The sequence below is a fragment of the Marmota flaviventris genome, chromosome 3 (assembly GCF_047511675.1).
Source record: "Marmota flaviventris isolate mMarFla1 chromosome 3, mMarFla1.hap1, whole genome shotgun sequence".
Classification (NCBI taxonomy): Eukaryota; Metazoa; Chordata; class Mammalia; order Rodentia; family Sciuridae; genus Marmota; species Marmota flaviventris.
In genome coordinates, this window is record NC_092500.1 from 39,031,956 (window position 1) to 39,052,626 (window position 20,671).

At 32.5% G+C, this 20,671-nt stretch overlaps 1 protein-coding gene across 4 annotated transcripts in view; it reads left to right on the plus strand.

Moving 5' to 3' along the window:
• The window catches only part of Ppp1r12a (protein phosphatase 1 regulatory subunit 12A), a 137,612-nt gene that overhangs the window by 26,815 nt on the left and 90,126 nt on the right, over window positions 1-20,671 (plus strand). For all 4 annotated transcript variants that reach the window (XM_027920474.3, XM_071609662.1, XM_071609663.1 and 1 more), the window contains exon 2: window positions 20,424-20,554. In XM_027920474.3, the coding sequence (XP_027776275.2) occupies window positions 20,424-20,554 (131 nt within the window). The remainder of the gene's footprint in view (window positions 1-20,423; window positions 20,555-20,671) is intronic.

Genomic DNA, 20,671 nt, shown 5'->3' on the forward strand with positions numbered 1-20,671 from the left:
TGTATTTTTATATATCTCAGAAGAATTTTCAAGTGTATAAAGTTCTATACAAGTTGAACCAAGATTTTAGAGTATAAGATCGTAAATCCTTAATAAGACCTATCAGGATCCTACTGCCTTTTGTTGTCTCTTCCTCTTGTTCATTTGTATTCTACCTAAGTATCCTTTGGATTTGTAACTACATTAAAACTATCTTAAGCTCTTCCATACTTCCAGCTGTTCTATTTCCTTTTTACCTGTAATGGTCTCTCCACCCCTTACTCTCACTTTCATTTGATTAACTCCTATTTATTCTCTTAAGCTTTGTAGCTTTCTGAGTCACTGTCCTCAAACCTCTCTCTCTCTCTCTCTCTCTCTCTCTCTCTCTCTCTTTTAGCATCCTCTTCTTTCATGCTTCCTTCTTTAGTGTGTGATTATGTCTCTATTTATTTATCCAACAGTGACACCAAAGGTTTTTCTAATCTCTAGCTTATAGTGAATTATAGGTAAGCAATTTTTGCATGTTTAAATTTAAAGAAATCAATAACTTCTTTTTGGATCATAATCCAATTTTTGCTTTCCTTTTACTTTTTTATCTCTTATTCTCCTCCTTTTCTCTCTTCCTCACTTTCTTCTGTCCTACCATCTTTTTTTTCTCCTAGATTCAGATTTTTTTTTGTGTGTGTGTGTGTGTGTAATAATATAATTCCAAAAGCAAGGAGCACACTCAGTTGAAGTAAGCTGCTGCTGCTGCTGCTGCTGCTGCTGCTTCTTCTTCTTTTTTAACTTTTCAAGAGGAATGAAAGCATATGTTTACACAAAAAACTGCATATGAATTTTTAAGGTAGTTTTATTTAGCCCAGAACTGAAAACACCTCAAGTGCCATTCAGCTGTTTCATGTCAAGAGCAAAAATGTTCATCATTTTTGTTTAGCTTCATCTGTCTTTTAGTAATCATAGGAACCCTTCTAAAAAGGATTAGTTAGAAGATGGCTCTTGAGCACAGTTGCTTCGAAAATTTTCCTTCAAGGATGGCCCCTATTTTTCGAGCTTGTATTATCAAATATCTCAAGCAGTTACTTCTGCCAAGAAGCTTTTGCTAATCTACTGTATGAGTTGTGTGATATTTTTTATTTACTTGGCTGTCTTTTTCACTAAAGTAGAAGTTCCTTGATTTTGTCTTTGCAGCATTAGTACCCATCACAGTATCAAGACTATTTATTATTAGACATTCAGGAACTATTTAATGGTAGAAGGATTTTCTTCATAGTGACCTCTTTGAAAGACTTTCATCTTAAGACTTTCATAGAATTGAACATTTAGAAATTGGTCTCCTTGATTGGGCACAAAGATAGCTAGATGAGTAGTTAAGATTTTAATAGGTTATAATTATATTCTATATATAATTATAAATAATGTTATATACTGTAAGGTATATAACAGATTGCTGTGTTGATTTGGTAGATCTGGGGTAAATATTCTCTTTTACTTAAAATTCAGTGTATATGCACCCCGAAGCCATGCATTTAAATTAAAGAGAATTATCATTCCAGATGGTATGAAAATATTCCTTGGAAAATATTTTAAAATCTTTATTCTAAATAAAAGTGAAAAAGACAGCCGAGTAAACAAAACTATCACAGAACTAATACAATAGATGGCTCTAGACTAGCAAAAGCTTCTTGGCAGAAGTAACTGCTTGAGATATTTGAATCACATGAGCTAGAAAAATAGGGGCCATCCTTGAAGGAAAATTTTAGAGACCTTATTCTCTATCTAGAAAGATAAATTGATGGATATCAAGCTTAAAGCTATTAAAGGTATGGGTTTTTTGTTTTGTTTTTTGGGGGGTATTAGGGGTTGAACTCAGGGGCACTCAGCCACTGATCCACATCCCTACCCCTACTTTGTATTTAATTAGAGACATGGTCTCACTGAGTTACTTAGCACCTCACTTTTGTTGAGGCTGGGTTTGGCTGCTTCAGCCTCCCAAGCCATCTGTGCCACCATACCCAGATAAAGGTGTAGTTTTAAGAAGCTTTGTTATTGATGATTCAAGTTTATTGCCATTTATTTAAAACACATGTTTGTGGAAATGTGTACATTTTATGTTTGTGTGTTTTTGATGTAGGCCCTAGGATCCCTCAATGAACAAAGCAAATTCTTATGCAAATTTCAATGTAGTTTATATTCTATTTCTGTATGTTTTGTGTATGTTTGTGTGTGTGTGTGTGTAACTGTGACACAGTTGTAGCATAAATGGTATTAAATGATTTTAAGGATACTTTATATTAGAACTGCTGACTAAGATAAATTTAGAGGGTTGTTGCCAAACCTTGAGTACCTATATCCTTATTTCATGTATTTGCCTTTTGGATTTTTTTTTTTTTTTTTTTGGCTTATTCAGGATAGGAACAGCAAAGAAACTTTATTAAAACATTTAATTAAACTGTCATTGTTCTAGCATGTCCAAAGAAAGCACTCAGTTGTAAATATTATAGGAGGGAAATGGCTAACAATTTACACCTATAAGAAGTATATTGTTGGGCTGGGATTGTGGCTTAGTGGTAGAGCGCTCGCCTAGTGTGGACGGGACCCGGGTTCGATCCTCAGCACCACATAAAAATAAAAGGCATTGTGTTGTTTCCATCTACACCTAAAAAATAAATATTAAAAAAAGAAATATATTGTTTAATAGAAATACAGCAAATAAATAACCCCATACGTAAGGTGAAAAGTATAACACAACATTAGTTATATTGAAAAGTGGTGGGAGGATATAAACGTAATCAAAAAGGCTAAAACAAAAAAACTTACATTATCAAATGTTGATGAGGTTGTTGAGCTTTTAGAACTCTCTTTGTTGATGAAGATGTGAATTGGTACAATTACTCTAGGAAATTGGTAGTGTCTTATAAGAGTCAACATACACCTGTCCAGAAATTCCACTCCTTTTGCTTCCCAAGAGAAAGAAAACAGGTTTTCAAAGGACTTGTACCAGAGTGTTCATAGCAGCTTTATTCTTAATATTTGAAAATGAAACACCTTGGATATTCATTAGTAGGGTAGTGTAGTGGGCAAATTATTATGGGCATTTCTACATAAGGATAAATTTATTTAGCAATAAAAAGGAATGTTGATCCTGACAGCAACAATAATGAATCTTACAAGCATTTTGCTTAAACAAATCTTTCCCAAAATAAGGCTAAGTTCTAATATTCCATTTATACAAGTAGAATGGCCAATTCTTATTTATGGTGGGGAAAAAGTCAGAACAGTGGTTGTCTTTGTGGAATATTGACTAGAATGGGATATGGAAATTCTACAATGATGGTATGTTTTAAATCTTACAGGGGTTTAGGTTGTGAAGGTTTATGCATGGTGAAACAAAACATTCCAGTGAATGGTGAATTGGAAAGAATTGGAATGTAGTCGAGAATCAGGGATTCAATAATAAGGACAAGAGAAAGAAAAGTGTGTGAAAAGAGAGGATTAGACACATATTCTTACTTACTGAATTTCACAGTTCTGTGGTCTTCCAGGTGAAACATTTGAAAGTAGTGGCATCATACTGATCATATAAACATGAAATTTAGGAGGCATTATTGAAACCTCTTTTTCTGTAGCTCTCCATCTCAAGAAAGTTTAATTCTCAAGATTTCATTGTGAACATAATGTAAAATATATGAATGTGACTAGCTAGCTAGATGGACAGAGGAATGGCTGTGTATTACAACTGAAAACTGCTTCTTAATTTCTTCCATCATATTCGTTTGCATTTATACTGGTATAAGTGCCAAAAACATGATAATGCAAATAATTTCAGTCAGTATTAGAGAACACTGAAATTTTTTTTCTTCTATTTAGAAGGATTTTCTTATTTTACTCATATTTGAAAAATTTTGTTAACTATAAATTTAGGGTATTTAGCATCGTTTATGAAGCCAGTGACAAATCACCCTTTCTTTTACCCTTTTAATTCTAATTATGTACTATCCTTTCCTGTACTTTATGATCCTTCAGCTTTATTAAATATCCTCTATCTGATATGCTTCTCCTCTCCTCCCCTTTTTAATTATTTTAACCTTTACTCTTTAAAGATATAGATCTGAGGACTGGGGTTTGGGCTAGCATGTGTGGGGCACTGGCTTCTAGTCTCAGTACCGAATATAATTAAGGAATAAAATAGAGGTCTATTAACAACTAAAAAGATATTTTTTTAAAATTCTGTGCTTGAACACATTTTTTTAAAAAAAGATATAGATCTGGGTTTTTTTTTTTTTCCCTACAAGTCTTGTTTCTTCTTAGATTGTTGCCTTTTTTCTGAGCTCCTACAAAAAAAAAGTATGACACTAGCTGTATTAAAGATTATACTGTTTTATGCTTGGCTTTTTGTTCAAATAATTTTTCATGAGGATCTGTATCAGTTATGATGTGTCTTTCTATGCCTAGTGTATAGTACCTACCAAATGATAGATGTTCAATAATTGTTGAAAAGATCCAAACTTGTTGCAGTGCTTGTGCAGAACATTAAAGCCGAAAACCTTTTTGGTCTTCTGAAAGATGTTTTCTGGAAGAAAAAATTTATTACCATAAAATAGAACTTTGAAGTTTACCTGTGTATCTTATGTATACATTATGTTCTCTTATTAACATGAAATAAGTGTATTTGATAAGATTGTTTCATTTTTATCAGACATAATTATTCCATTGAACTTTATACATTACTGTTTTGTAAAAGAACTTCTTCTATATTCTTTTCCCCTTCTAGAATACTTAAAAATTAAATCACAAGGTGATTTACTAAGTGTATTTTATTATTCTGAAATCATGCACATGTAAAGTTGTAAATAATACAAAAATTAACTGTTAGCTCAGGCTCTTTCCTCATTTTTTTAAGAGTTTTCACTGTTTTTTCCTAGGAGTTCTGAAATTTCCTGCGGGAGTTGCTTCATGTGGATTGCTCTTCTTATAACTTCCAAATAAGTAAAACAAAGCCAGTAATACATGTTAGTTTTCTTTTATTCAACAGTGATGAATTTTTATATTACTTGGTTAAATTTCGGTGGGGGGTGGGGAGGAGCTGGGGTGCCAGGGATTGAACTCAGTGGCAGGACCACGAGTCACACCCCCAGCCCTTTTTTTTTTTTTAAAGAGGTCTCACAGAGTTGTTTAGCACCTTGCTGTTGTTGAGGCTGGCTTTGAACTAGAGATACTCCTGGCTCAGCCTCCCAAGCTGCTGGGATTACAGGCATGTGCCACCATGCCTAGCTTCTTGGTTAAAATTTTGATACTACTTGGTTATAGGTCAGCTCTCTACATTTTACAGGGTGTAATTTCTCTAATTATCACTCCATAGTGGAAATTTTATGACCTAAAATAACAGAAAAAAGCATAAAACATACAACTGAAATAAAAGTTGCAGAATCCATACATTAAGCACAAGTACTTTTACTTTACTCAGAAGACCTCACCTAATTTCTATATATTATTATTTTAGGCTGCTGCTGCTGTTGCTGCTTTTATTGAGGGGGAGTATGGAGGATCAGACCCAAGGCCTTGTGAATGCTAGGCAAGTGCTGTACCACTGAGCTATTTCCCTAGCCTTTAGACTCCATTAAAAAAAAAAAAAATTGGTAGAGTAAGAATGAAAGAAAGGCGACTGTCAGATAGTTTTAAGAGGTGATAGAAAGCAAGATAGAATGCAGAAAACATATTAAAAACAAACATAATTCCCAAGAAGTAAGTTAGGTATAATTTTAGCCTCATAATCCCAGTGTTAACTATTGACTACAAGAACATTATTTTATAACATCAGAGTTAATCATTGGTGCCTTAAAGATTTAATGGAAAAAAGTTAAAGTATATTTTTTTTTTGTATTTGTGTAAAATGACAAAAGAATGCATACTAGACAAACTTTTTAAAAGGAAATTTCAGTGATATATATGTATTCTGCGTTACCTATTTTGAACTATAAATTTGATGATTTGTTTTGCAGGAACATTTCTGGGATTGTTGATGAAAATCTTTTTGGTGAAATTAGGAAAAATATGAATCCTCATGGTATTTTAGTACCTATGTTTATATTACTTTAAGGTTTTTAGAATTGACCCCCCCCCCCCCGCCCTTCCTGCCCATTCATGGGCATCCCAAAGCCTTATATGGTCAAGACTTAGTTTTTAGACTTTCAATAAAATGTAAGGCATCATTCCAAAAAAAGAAAAAGAGGGGTGGGGGATGGTGACCCAAACCAGCTATTGAGCTTTTACTTTGTCTTCAGAGCTTGCTTGCACTCTCTCTCTCTTTAATTTTTTTTTTTAGTTGTATATGGACACACCACCATTATTTTATTTATTTATATGTTGTGCTGATGATTGAACCCAGTGCCTCATGTGTCTAGGCAAGCACTCTACCACTGAGCTACAACCTCAGCCCTGGGGCTTTTCTTCTTGACTGCCTTCATTACCCCAGTAGCCAAATTATGAAGAACCCATGTGCCTTGTTAATGTATTTTACTAATGGAAGGTATTCCTTTTGTGGCAGTATTTTTATGCTAGAATGCTCATGTTATTTAAAAAAAAAAAGTGCATGCTATTGATTATATCATTTGATTTTTTAAAATGAAATGCAAAAGTTTTCTTTGTTATTCAGTATTGGGTTATATCTGCATATGGCACAAGTAGGAAATGTAAAAATTCATTGATGGTAGACTAGGGAAAGTGAAAGTGAAATTATTACTTTCTTGTAGTTTTTCTGCTAAGAAATTGCTACTACCTACCTGTACAGAGGACATGGATGAAAAAGGGTTTGAGTATTAAAAAGGAACAATGATGGGCTGGGGATATAGCTCAGTTGGTAGAGTGCTTGCTTCACATGCATACAGCATCCCCCCTCCCCAAAAGGCAAAAGTGATAGCCAACATAGAAACTAGGATAATAACTTCTTTGTATTCTGGTATATTCTTATTCACCTCTAATCTTTTCCTCTTGATGAATATGATTTTTCTGTGTAATCATGAGAATCAATTAATTACATATTTAGCTCCAAGATCATTTAATATTTTGAAGAAAATTCTTAGTACCATTTTCACAATTTTCATTTAAGAAACAGGGATGACACATCCTTCCATTTAATGTAAGAAAATTTAAAAAGGCTTTATAACTTCTCCATCATTCTGTTGTATGTCAAATGTGACACAAAAATAATTTCTCTGATCATGATTTATCTACAGGTGGCAAAGAATTGCCAACCTATTTCATATTCCTACTAATGAAGCCAAATCATACTTGTAGGTAGTAAGTTCCTTCCATTCAGCGTTTGATTACTGATGTGTTCTAGATTACAGTGACAGTTTATGAGTAGATAATTAAAACAGTGTTTTAATTGTATTAGGACAGGTGTGTTCATGATGTTATAGAAAACAAGGGCATGAATTACTGAACCCTAGTTATATTTACATAGACTGGTGAAGAAATTAGAAGTATAATCCAAGGTGTAAAAGAATGCTAAAGTAAGGAGGAATCTGTAGAGTCTAGCAGTACCTTCACCATTGCTTAGCACAGCCTAAAATGTGCATCCTTTGTCTTCCTACAGAAAAGTAATCAAGTCCTGAATGAACTACCTTAGTTAATTCTTAAGATCAGAAAGATTTGAAAGACTTTATCAGGTTTTTTTTTTTCTTGACAACTGGACTCAGCTACTTCCCCTCTTTAATCTGCTTTTTTAATGATGGAGCCTGCGTTGTTCATTTTCCATTGCTGTAACAAAATACCTTAAGTTGGGTATTTTATAAAGAAAAGGAGTTTATTTAGCTTACAGTTTTGAAAGCTGAAAATCCAAGATCAGGCATTGTCATTATCTTGACCTCTAGGAAGGACCTTTTGGCGAATGACACTGGGGAGGTTGTACATGGAAGAGTGAGAGATATAGCAAGATAAGAGGCCAGAGATAGCTAGGGGAGAGGCCAGTCTTGCTCTTTTAAAACAACTTTCACAAGAGAACTAACCATGGTTTCATGAGGACTGCCTTAATCTCTTCAAAGAGTATTGCCTTAGATGATCCTTCTCATTAGGCTCCACCTCTTAAAGTTACTAAAAGATGGCCACACTGGGAATTAAGCTTCCAACACAGGAAACACACTCAAAGCATAGCAGAATCTAAGAATATGTTTTTGTGGGATTTTCAGTATAGGTTTTAGTTTCATCTAACTACTTTTTGTCTCAGCAGAGTTCTGTAGCCTTTGTTTTCAGGTAGAGAAACTTGTGCCTGTCCGATTTTTCTAGATAGTGCTATGGGACTCTCCCAAAATATGAAAATCTTATATGTAATATACGAAATCAGTCATGTTGATTGCTGATTGTGTAGATTGTATGAACAAGAAGACTTTTTAGAAGTTTCTTGTTCTATGTAGTTAGTGGTACAAAGTTTTTTCTCAAAAGTTGAAAAATAGCGTTAAACTATGAAATTATTGATTTTTTTTCTTTTTTTTTATTGGTTGCTCAAAACATTACAATGATCTTGACATATTATTGATTTATTGTTGAATGTTTACATCTGAGAGACTTACAATTGACAGTGTGGTGTTATGCTTATTTACAATATGATAAATATATATATATATATATATATATACACACACACACACACATATACATACAGAGAGTGTTGTTTTGCAATGTATTTATGTATATGCTGTGTCTGTTTAATGGAGTTTTATTACAGGCAAGGTTTGACTTTCACCATTGAGTTAGACACGGTGCTTGATGCCAAAAAGTATTAATTATTCTCAGTGAATATTAGTTACCTATTAACTATCATTTGTTAGGGAAAATCATTTCAGAATCTTTGTAGAAATTCTTTTGATACATTTTTGTTACAAAGGATACAGATTACATATCAAAAGTGTTAAATTTAGTTTGCTTTAATTTAACAAAAGAAAACTGAAGGCTGAAATAATGATTAAATTTTAGATAATTACTATTTCAAAACTTAAGAGTAGTTCTTTAAAATTCATTTAAGATTCAGGAAATAGGCTTTGAAAACATTGCAATAAGGTAATTTTTAATTGTGTTTCAATTTTAGATGCTTATTATATTATATATATATATTATATTATATATATATATTATATTATTATAAGCACTGTCTGCTTATTAGAGATTAGAAAGTCAACAGTGATCTGATTTTTGTTAGCCATGTTAGCATTTCTGTCTTATTAGGGTTTATACTATAGCATTGTTTTTTATTATGAATATTTTGATCTGCTTGAATTTTAAATTTTATTTTATTCTTTTAATTGGATAGATTTTATTGTTAAGTATTATCTTTGGTCTCTTATTCAAAATAAGTAATTAAGTTAGTATCAAGATATAGGATATTTCCTTTGGTTGATCAAGTCATATTTTTTCCCACATTGCTTTTTCTGTCTGGATTTTTGCTTTTGTGGTCTGAATGTTTATCCATGAATGGGATTAATGCTCTTCTGTTAGCCAAGAAGCAGTCCTTCCCCAGATACTGGATGTACCTCTGCCTTCATCTTGGATTTCCCAGATTCCAGAAGTAATGAGATATAAACACTTCTTTATAAGCCATGAACAGGTTTTTATTAAAGAAGCCCAAACAGACTGACACATGCTTCTGCTGCTTCTTCTGCTGCTGCTGCTGCTGCTGCTGCTTCTTTTCATTTCAATTCATTTCTTTCTCTTTTTTTTTTTTTCCTATAATATGGGAACACATTTGTTGAGTTAACCTAAACTACAGAGGACTGATTTATATTCAAGGATTAGCAAGTGAGGTTTTGGCTCATCACAGAATTGTACAAATAGGATAGAAACAAAGAATATAAACCAAATGAAAATACAGAGAAAAAGAAAAAGAAAATACAGAGGTGTGGGTATATATAGTTCTCTGCTGTCTCCATAGTTCTTTATGTATTATTGGTGGTCATTGTGTCTCAGTTGGACTGAGGAACCTACCAGGAAGGAGAAGCTCAGAAACTGGATTTGTCATCTTTTGTATCTTAAGGCTGGTTGCAAAAGAAGAAAGAGAAGAGAATTTTAGCCTCTTTTACATATTGCCAGATAGACATCACCATTCTGGGACATTCCTTCTTGCTTTATTTGAGCCTACAGTTGGTGTGGACATGTCCCATCACAATTGCTATACTATGTATCCTTTTATGCATATTTGTGATACATGCACAAATATGTATGTAAACATATATAAATTGTTTTAGTTTTATTTTCAACACATTGGTTAGAGATTTATTTGTTTGTTTGTTTTGTGGTGCTAGGGATTGAACCTATGGCCTTATGCATGCTAGGCAAGCACTCTACCAACTGAGCTATATCTTCCCAAGCCCTGGTTAGAGATTTTACTTACGTTTCACACTTGTTCTTTTCACTTAAAATATTCAGAAATTTTAATTCATAAGTAAATTCCTTGTATGTGGATATTTAAATTAGTTCATATATATATATATATTTAACTTAAGGATATTTAAATTGTTTTCAGTCTTACCCCTGTCAGCCTTCAGTGAATAATTTTGTACATGTCATTTTGCACATGTTTTGAGTTTATCTACAGAATAAATTTCTAGAATGAAACTGTAACATCAAAGGGTACATGCATTTGAAGTTTCGATAGATAGGCCCAAATTGTTTTGGGATATTATTTTTCTTTGTGCTGCAATTGCTGTCTAGTTGTATAGGCTATTGGTTGGGGACAGATACAGAAACAAGACTGTTGGTTTAAAATCCTAGTCTTGTCAGTTATTAGCTGTTAAATGATGTAATACAAATAAAGCACCTGGAACAATTCCCTAGCACACATGGTAAGTGCTATAGAAGGGTTAGTGTTTATTTGGGAGAATAGTTCTGTGAAGTCTGGCAATATACAATCTACCATTTTTACTAGGAAGTACTTAACTCTTTAAAATTCTCTTTTCCATTTATTTACCCTTTCTTAGATACTCATTGCTCTGTAGATTCTAATGTAGGCTTTATCTGCTCATCTTTTTTACCTAATTAAGTTTTGGGTATTCTGCAGACAGGACTACATGATCAAAGCTACTAAAAAACATTTATTGAAATAGCACTGCTAGATATTATATTAAACCCTTAGTTTCCATAGGATGGCACTTGTTCTTTTTCTTTCCCACCTTACCCCTTAAAGGCTGCTTCTCAATCTCCTTTGTTTACCCTTTGTTAGATACTCATTACTCTGTGGATTCTCATGTAGGCTTTTCTGATCACGTTTAAAATATGCTGTTTGTACCTTATCATCTATTCCTCTAAATCAGTTATCATGGGTATCTGTAGTTCTCAGTCTAGTGTGTTTTACATATTAGATGGGGAACTCTTAACTCCTGGGTACCATTCTCATTTTTATTTGCTCCTTTCCCCCCCACCCAAATATAGGTTAATTATTTTAGCTAAGACCATAGCATTTACCATAGTTATTTTTGTTATTATGTATTTTGTTATGTTTCTTGCTTGCTGAACTGTAAGCTTTATGAATGCAGAAATTTGGTTTATGTCCTTCACTATATTTTCAGCAGTCAACAGTGTTTGGCTATAGTAGGCACTCAGTAAGTATTTGTTGAATTAAAAGAGAATCTGCTCTTTAATGGCCACCTGTTTTGCTGAGCATTAAAGAAATTCATTTAGGTCTGTTTAGCATGTATTCTTCCAGACTTTATCTGGCATATCAATGATAACAATTATATCATTATGTGTATTTTTTGTAATCTGATTTTTTCATTTATTTGAATAAAATAGAAGGTAGACACTTTTATTTCTTCCCCTAGACCAAACTTGTTTCCTCATTTATGTATCCATTGATTAACTCTCTCTAGCTGAGTTTATGAATGTGTATGATAAAAGATAGGAAAACTGCCTTCCTTTCTTACTATTGTCTCTAGAGCTCAGACAGTAATGAGACCTGGCATGAAGGTTTTTTTTTTTTTTTTTTTTTTCTCTCCAAATAGTTTTCTTTGGCTCACTTTTATTCACCATACAGATTCTTATGTTATTTTGCATAAATTGAATAGTAGTTTTCTGCTTTATCTGCTCATCTTTTTTACCTAATTTTGGGGTATTCTCCAGACAGGACTATATGATCAAAGCCACTAAAAAACATTTGTTGAAATAGCACTACTAGATATTATGGAATGTATAAGGCAGTTTCTGTTTTTAAGGAACTGTAGTCTAGTTGGGAGTAAAGACTGGAAACACATGAAAAAGCAATAAAGACTGCATACATGAGCCAGTACTTAACAGTTTTATGTGTACATATACACACTGGGTCATAAATGCCTTTCATTAAAGAGAAGTTCGTATTTTATTTTGATTGACTCCATGTGTATTTATCACGTATTTTCCTATATGCCATGCACCATACAATAAAGGAAACAATGAGAATATGCCCTCTAGTGCTGACTTTGTATCTACCAAAATGGATGGCTTTATGTATTGTATGTAGTACACAGTTAATAAGAATTATTCATGTTGAGCTTATTATGTCCAATTTGTTTTATATCTAAGAATTTTAAACTCTGTAGAAATGCTATTCTCATTACTAAGTTAGTCCCTAAAAGAAAGTGTTAATATTCAAAAACTAGTTTCAACTTACTACTTCATGGATCTTTATCAGTGTGTAACAACTATATAACAAGAATAGATAAAGGGCGTATTTTAATCTTTGAATATTTATGGTTTCCAATTTTTGGGTGTTCTCAGATATTTAAGTATTGAGTGAATGTTTGAATAATACTTAAATTACCTTTCTCATAGAAAATGTCATTCTTAAGTTTCAGTCTCAAGAAATGTTTTTGTCATTTTTTTTGTTGCCTATATTTGCCATCTCTAGTTCATTTAATAGAAAAATATATAATATATGTGTATATAATACTGTGTGTGTGTGTGTGTGTGTTGGGCACTGTCAGTCTTTTTATGCAAGATTAAGTTGTATATTTTTTATTATTTAGTAGTGGAGTACTCCTTGTAGTTCTTCATTGTCTTTCTTGTATACACTGCACTCATAATTCCTACTTTGAAATATCCGACTTCAGTTTTCTTTAAAATAGAACAAAACCATTGCTTGGACACAAACATACTCACTGATGTTTATGTCACATAGAAATTTAGGGGCATGGACTATTTCCTAATATATTCTTAAATTTTTACTCTTACCAATTGAGCTTTTCCATACTTACAGTCATAAAGAATTGGTTCTGTGAAGTGGAAATTGATCCAAAGAGCTTATGTGTTCAAATTATTTGTTTTTTATTTATCACTAGTTGAGTTACAAATGATTAGGCACAGCATTTCAATTATTGACTGTTTTTACAAGTTCGCTCTAAATTGTTATAAATCTTTTCTATTCCTTTATTCTTGTTGCATTACATATAGTTTGTATGAGTGAGCCTGTAGAAGTTTGTTTGAAGGAGGTTTGGAATCCCTAAGATTTTCTTAGTGCATCTTTTATGACTTAATCATCCTCTTAGAAATCACTGATGGGTGAACTTTTACCAAAAGTGGTGCTAAAAGGAATATTTGATAGTTCTCTACCGTTTACAGTAAACTATTGAGGTGGTAGGTGCTATTATTATCCTTATTTTTCAGAGGAAGTTATAGCACCTAGTATAAGCAGTTTACCAAGGACACCCAGCCATAAAGTGGCAGAACTGAATTAATCCCAGAAATCTGGCTCTAGAGTCTGTACTTTAAACAAAAACACTTTCATGAGAAGGAATATAATAGTATTATAATTTATTTCAAATGCTATTAGTTTTGATTGTGAATTTTACTCAGTTAAATTGTATAGTTGCCAAACACATTTGTTTTGATCTATTTTAGGAGTGAAATTTAATTTTTAAAGCTGCACAGCTTCCATCCAAAATCTGTCATTAGGCGATGTACTCTCTGTTGAGCATTGTGTAACTCCCTCCTTTCAATTCTCTGTTATCTGGCTTTCCAATTTTTTTCTTATGGACATGTGAAACAAAAAACAGAAGTTTTTTGTACTTGAACCAGTTTATTCAGTTAGTTTACAGCTCAGGTTCATAATGCTGCCCTAGAGTTAAAGGATGAAAATGTCTTCGTGTAGCCATTTATCGCTGATAATTGCTCTGGGTATGTATTCAGTAAAAACTTAAGATAAACCATGTCCAGTAAGATTTTAGAAGTCTATTTGATTCAGGGTTTTTTTTTTTTTTTTTTTTTTTCCTTATATAGCTCAATAAACTGACCAAATTTAGTCAAATATTTTAGGTCAGCAAGTCATGTGTCTCTTAATGTGCTGCATGTGTTAGTTTTTTATTCTCTTAGCAACAACATTTTTATGGGCATGCCTTGCCAGTTTCTTGTGTATACTTTAGAAATGCTCAGGAGAACAGTTTGAACAATTTACACAATGAATTTGAGATTTATATATAATGTATGTTCATAACATTGCTTTTAGCATTTAATTTATATTAGCACATTTCAAAAAATAATAATACATTAATAAACACAATTTTAAAATAGCAGATTTAACATTAACTGCTTTAAGCATAGTGGTGACATGATAATGTTGGTATTTCAGAATGATCACTAGAAGCAATATGAATAGGGGAGAGCCCAAACTAAGCATGAAAGATTATGAAGGGCGAGGTACAGGAAGAAGCCATTCATGGAGATAAATACTACAGATTGCAGGCACAGAATCTTGTGGGGTTTGTTTTGTTTTATTTTATTTTGTTTTGTTGTTTTTTGTTTTTTTTTAAACAGTATATTGAGTCAAACTTTTAACTTATTGAGTTAAATGTATAAATTCTTGAAGTCAAAATTAGCATTTCATTTATTAGAAGGTAACTTTTCCTTTATGATAATTTTTTTTTTTTTCCCCAAGAAGCCAGGGCATTGCCTTCTTCAACAGAGAAACTTTAATCATTTTTTCTTGAAAGTTTTTATGTTCATGCCAAAGGATTACACATAAGATGGGAAATAAGACTTTTCTCTGATCCTATACTTTCATTGTCACCATATTCTGCTTTGCATCTCGGGCTTAGAAGTCTCTTTTAAGAAAATATTCCCTGACTGACACTATTTCTCCTTAGTTCTCTTTTTCTGAGTTCATCAGCATATGTCTCTATACTTCCACATATTTTTCTTTCAATATAATCATCTGTTTGTGTATTTGTGTCCTTATACTAATGCTTTGAACTTTATCTCTTTCTTAGATGAATAAAATGTCACAAATTGTTTTCTAAGCAGAATATAGTGATCATAATTTAACCTTAAGGTTTTTTTTAGTTTTCATAACCACTTCTCTACGTTCTCTCCTTGAGTGATTTCAAGTCCCATTTTTTTAAAATTATTGCCTCAGTGCAGAAATTCCCAACTTGATATTTTTTAATCCCACATTTATTTCCAAAGCTCCAAGTCTGCATGGTTATAGTTATACAGACACATAAATGTAGCATATCCAAAACTAATAAAATCATCTTTCTTTCCCCAGTCTGTACCTGGAATCTGTGGTACCAGTATTATTGCATTACCCTTCTACTTAAAAATGCTATATTTTCAAACATTTTCTTAAAATTCTAAAATGTTTTTTTCCTACTTCCCCTTGCTGCTGAATTGAGCCACTCTTACTTATGGAGCATAGCATATCGTTTCATAAAGAATCATTTCTTGTTTGCTTGAATTTTTCTTTTATTTTTTTTAATATTTATCTTTTAATTGTAGTTGAACACAATACCTTTATTTTATTTATTTATTTTTTTATGTAGTGCTGAGGATCAGACCCAAGATGTCGCATGTGCCAGGCAAGTGCTTTACCACTGAGCCACAACTCAGCCCTATTCTTTTATTTTTAAAACAATAATCTTTATTTGTATCACATTTTTTGAATAGTTTTATATTTTTGTATTTAGAAAAATCAAGGTACTTTTTTGACACTTAGAATTCAAAGAAGAAAAAAGAATAAGATTTAATAAGTATCTTTTCTCAAGGAAAATTAATGATTATGCTTATAAATAGCTCTAATATTTTATCACTGATTCACTAGCTCATATCAATGCCATATTATAAGCTACTTCCTAATATAATAGTATTTTTATGTTCTTTTTGTTGTTATTATATATCTGTGACATCTTTCTTCTTTTAACCACTGATCCATGAAAAACATAAAGTTCTTTTTTCAAGCAGTACATTTTAAAGTTGATCTAAATGTTATTTATATATTCATTTATTATCTTCTATGTGTGAATATGTTCAGGGCACTTTGGGACCCTGCCTTCAGATTGTTTATAACTTGTTACAGAGGGAAGAATCATGGATACCTAGGCATTTCAATATAATAGGGAATTTTAGTGATATATAACGCACCAATGTCTTCCTTTTACTTAAATGATAGACACCAAAGCCTAGGATGATTATTTGTCCACAGCCACAAAATTTTTGGCAGAACCAGAACTCATTCTTTGCTTTTCCATTTTAGGTGGATGATACTTTTCTTGGCATAAACTTTGTCATTTTCTTGCTTAGGGAAATGTTACTAAAAGCATTTCTTATGCTTCAATGGTAAAGCAAAATTGATTTTATTTATACAACAGATACTTATTAAATGGCTGGAATATGTGATATCCTCTTGTAGAGACTTCAAATGAATATATGTTGATGAACTAGGAACATTTGTGGGAAAGTGGTGTATTAAATCTGGAAAGAACTTACTTTTTTTTTTATAGAAACTGAGACAAGTGTTAGAATGTTGGCTCTGTGACCTCTTGCCTGTATGACTTTCTTCAAGCTGCTAAATCCCTTTGAATTTTTGTTTTGCGTTCACTCATTGTGTTCCTACCACGTGCAGAGCACTGTATAGGTACTGGGGATACAGCAGAATTCCTGTTCTCATCAAACAATCATAGTAGAGTACGGTAAATAGATGATAAACAGACGAATAAGAAAAAATATATAGTATCTTTTTCCTTTCCCCCTCTTTGTGATGCTGGGGATTGAACCCAGGGCCTGTGCATGCGAGGCAAGCACTGTACCAACCGAAGTTAGCCAATCCCAAAAATACAAATTCCGAATGTTTTCTCTGATATAAGGAAGCTGATTCATAGTGGAGTAGGGAGGGGGAGCATGAGAGAAATAGACAAATTTTAGATAGGGAAGAGGGGTGGGGAAGAGGCGCAGGGGGTTAGCAAGGATGGTGGAATGTGATGGACATCATTATCCAAAGTACATGTGAATTGGTGTGAACATACTTTATATACAACAAAGAGATGAAAAATTGTGCTGTATATGTGCAATAAGAATTGTAATGCATTCTGCTGTCATTTATTTTTTTAAAGTAAGAACATTTAAAAAAGAGAAAATATATATAGTATGTTGTGGTAATAAATGGTATGGAGAAAAATAAAGCATGTATTCAGGGTGCAAAATGAATGGGGCAAGGGATTGTAATTTTTAATATGATGGCCAAGAAACTCCTTACCAAAAAGCTGACATTTAAACAGAGATTTCATTTGCAAAATGAGGATACAGATTGAACACATTTATTTGCTGTAGCATTGGTTCATTGTTTCTGATGAGCCATCCCAAACTGCTTTTTCTAGATTGAAATAACCCTAAAGAAGTTCTTTTGTGTTTTATCCATCAACTATACTGTTTCTGCCATTAATGCCTTTTTGTTACCGTATAATATGTTTTTGTCTCCAGAAAATAGGTTCTTTTCCTGAATATAAACAGAGAATTTGGTGGTTAAAAATTGACTACAAGTTGAAGTGCCAGTTTGAAGCTTTTTTTAAAGGGATAGTAGATGAAGGTAATGCTCTGTGTAGAGCAAAATCTGAGAATCATTTTGTCATGACATACTCATCTTTATTATTTTCAGTAGCTACTTTAAAATGTCCTTGTGGATTCTTAATAAACTTGGTATTTGAAATACATTTAAACGAATAGCACACAAATTTTCCCACAGAGATCTATTGGCAGTAAATGTATTAAAGACAGTATAATTAATACATCTACTAATAAATTATATTAGAGCCACTTAAAAGAATTTCAAGAGGATAGACATCAGCTGGTCTACTTCTGGTTATGTGTCAATTATATTCTTTTTTTTTAATACTTATTTTTTAGTTGTAGTTGGACACAATACGTTTATTTTATTTATTTATATGTGGTACTGAGGATCAAACCCAGGGCCTCATGCTTACTAGGCGAGCGCTCTACCGCTGAGCCACAACCCCAGCCCCAGTTATATTCTTAAGATAGATATGAAATAGAGATTGATTAGTTTATTTGCCCCATTTTACTCGGGGGGGGGGGGGAGCCATTTATTCCTCTGGACAAATGGTGACTTTGTATAAATTAGGAGAAAAAGAAGAGTTAGTTCTTGAGTGAATTTAATCTCACTTTCCTAACCCCATAAAAAATACCTTTTTTGCATGACATAGACCTCAGATTCTTAGGCACCGGTCCTAGTAATAATACATAGAGAATTTTATCTGCTTAAGGACCATATTATAATGATCATAATTGGAGCCAGTACCAGGAAGCCTTCCAAGAAAGTAAATAGGCTCTTCCTATAAAAACAGCCTATCTTATAGGACATGTATGAAGTGCTTATAATGCATACATCACAATATACATACATATCAATAAGTGATTCCATTTAGAAAGCTTTTAAAATAAAATATATTTTGGACTGGAAGGTGTAGCTCAGTAGAGTGCTTGCTTAGCATATATGTGAGTCCCTTGGTCTAATCCCTAGGATAGACAGATAAGGTGACATTTGTGCTAGGCCTTGAAGGATGGAAGAATTTGTGTATGTTTTGTCTTGTGAAGCAGACAGTTCATGAGTGAAAATGAATGATTTCAAAGCTGAAAGGCATGGAGTATAACACAGAAGAGCAAAGAAGTCAAATTGATTGGATGGAGTATACATAAATTAGAATAATCAGAACACATTTGAAAAATACATATTTAGAAATAACTTTCTGCATGCCAAGCTCTGGTCTAGGTTTATATCTCTGGTGATGAGCAAGATAAACAAGGTTCCTTTTCTGTGGAACTTACATTGTAGCAGAGATGGAAAACAAATATAAGTTAGGTAATTGTGGATATTGTTATTATTGAAAATGTGATAGAATAGTGAAATTATTTTTTAAAAAGTGTTCAGAATGTCCTTTATGAGGAAGAAACACCTACATTGACACTTGTGCAATGGAAAGAATCAGCATGCCTGTGTTTGGAGAAGTTGATTTCTGACAGAAAAAAAGCTTAAGTACAAAGCCCTGAGATACCTGGTCAAGCAATAGAAAGGTGCCCACTATGGCTGGAGCCTAGTGATTTTTTTTCATCTCAGGACCTCTTTATTACAATAATGAATCTTAAGGATTACTGAGGATCCCAATGAGTTTTTGTTTTTTGTAGGTTATATGTATTAATATTTACAGTATTACAAATTAATGCTAAGGACTTAAAATATTTATTAATTCATTTAAAAATAACAATAATTTCTTATTTTACATCAGTAACATTTTAAAATTAAAATGGCTCATTCATTTTCTCTTGCACTTGAATTTCTCATTGGTAACAGATATATGCTGTTACATGTTGCATATTGATATCAGTTGCTTTTCTTGAAGTTACAGGTTCATTTTGTTCATATTCAAGAAAATATCTGTGAGAACAAAGGTAGACTTAGTTTCTCATTTAACTAAAAACAATATTTTCTGCAAAAATGATTGTTCAGTTTGCAACTCATTGGTATAAATGCTTTTCCTCAAGAAAGTACTTTAATGCATACTTCCCATCTTTCCCATAGGATATTAAAAAGGTGTTCAAAGGTAAAGAGTTAATAAAATTTATAATTTTCACAACGTTGTCAAGGACATTCATAAGTAAAAAGAGCTTTAAAAAAACAGTGGATGTGTAGTGGTCAATACAGTGACTATTAATAGAAGTGGTTGTTTCATTGTTTTTTGCTAAGGCACATACAGTTTTATCAGTGTGGCTTTTGTATCCTCCAGTGCACATCAACAAAGTTCTTTTGAAAATAGTTTCGGTCTTGTTCACTCCCTGAAAGGTTTTTGGGCCTCCCAACCAACAGCAGATCATATTTTGGGAACCACTGCTATGAAGAATATTATTGATAATTATAATATTTTGATTGTTTTCATTTAGTATGTTTTTTTTTTTTTTTTTCCCTAACTGGGTTACCATAGAGAGAGTGGTCACATACAGCAGTATTATATGTGTGTCTAAGCAAGGACTCTTATAGTTTAGTTGGTATCATTGTCTTATTGGCTATATAATAAGATAGCTGCAAACTAATATACAGAAAGTATTTATATCATAAAATTTACAAAGGGAATTTTATTTTATTGATCTTTTATTTGGAGTGTTGATTCACATTTTTTTTCCAGTCATGCTTTCTGTTTTGTTTTTAGGCCTGCATTGATGACAATGTTGATATGGTGAAGTTTCTGGTAGAAAATGGAGCAAATATCAATCAACCTGATAATGAAGGCTGGATACCACTACATGCAGCTGCTTCCTGTGGATATCTTGATATTGCAGAGTAAGCCAGTTCTGTGTTTTAGTTTTATCCTAATAGTATTTTTAAAATGTGAAATTTTTAGAAATCATTGATTAATGAGTAAACCTTTACATCAACTTAATTCATGAAAATTATTAT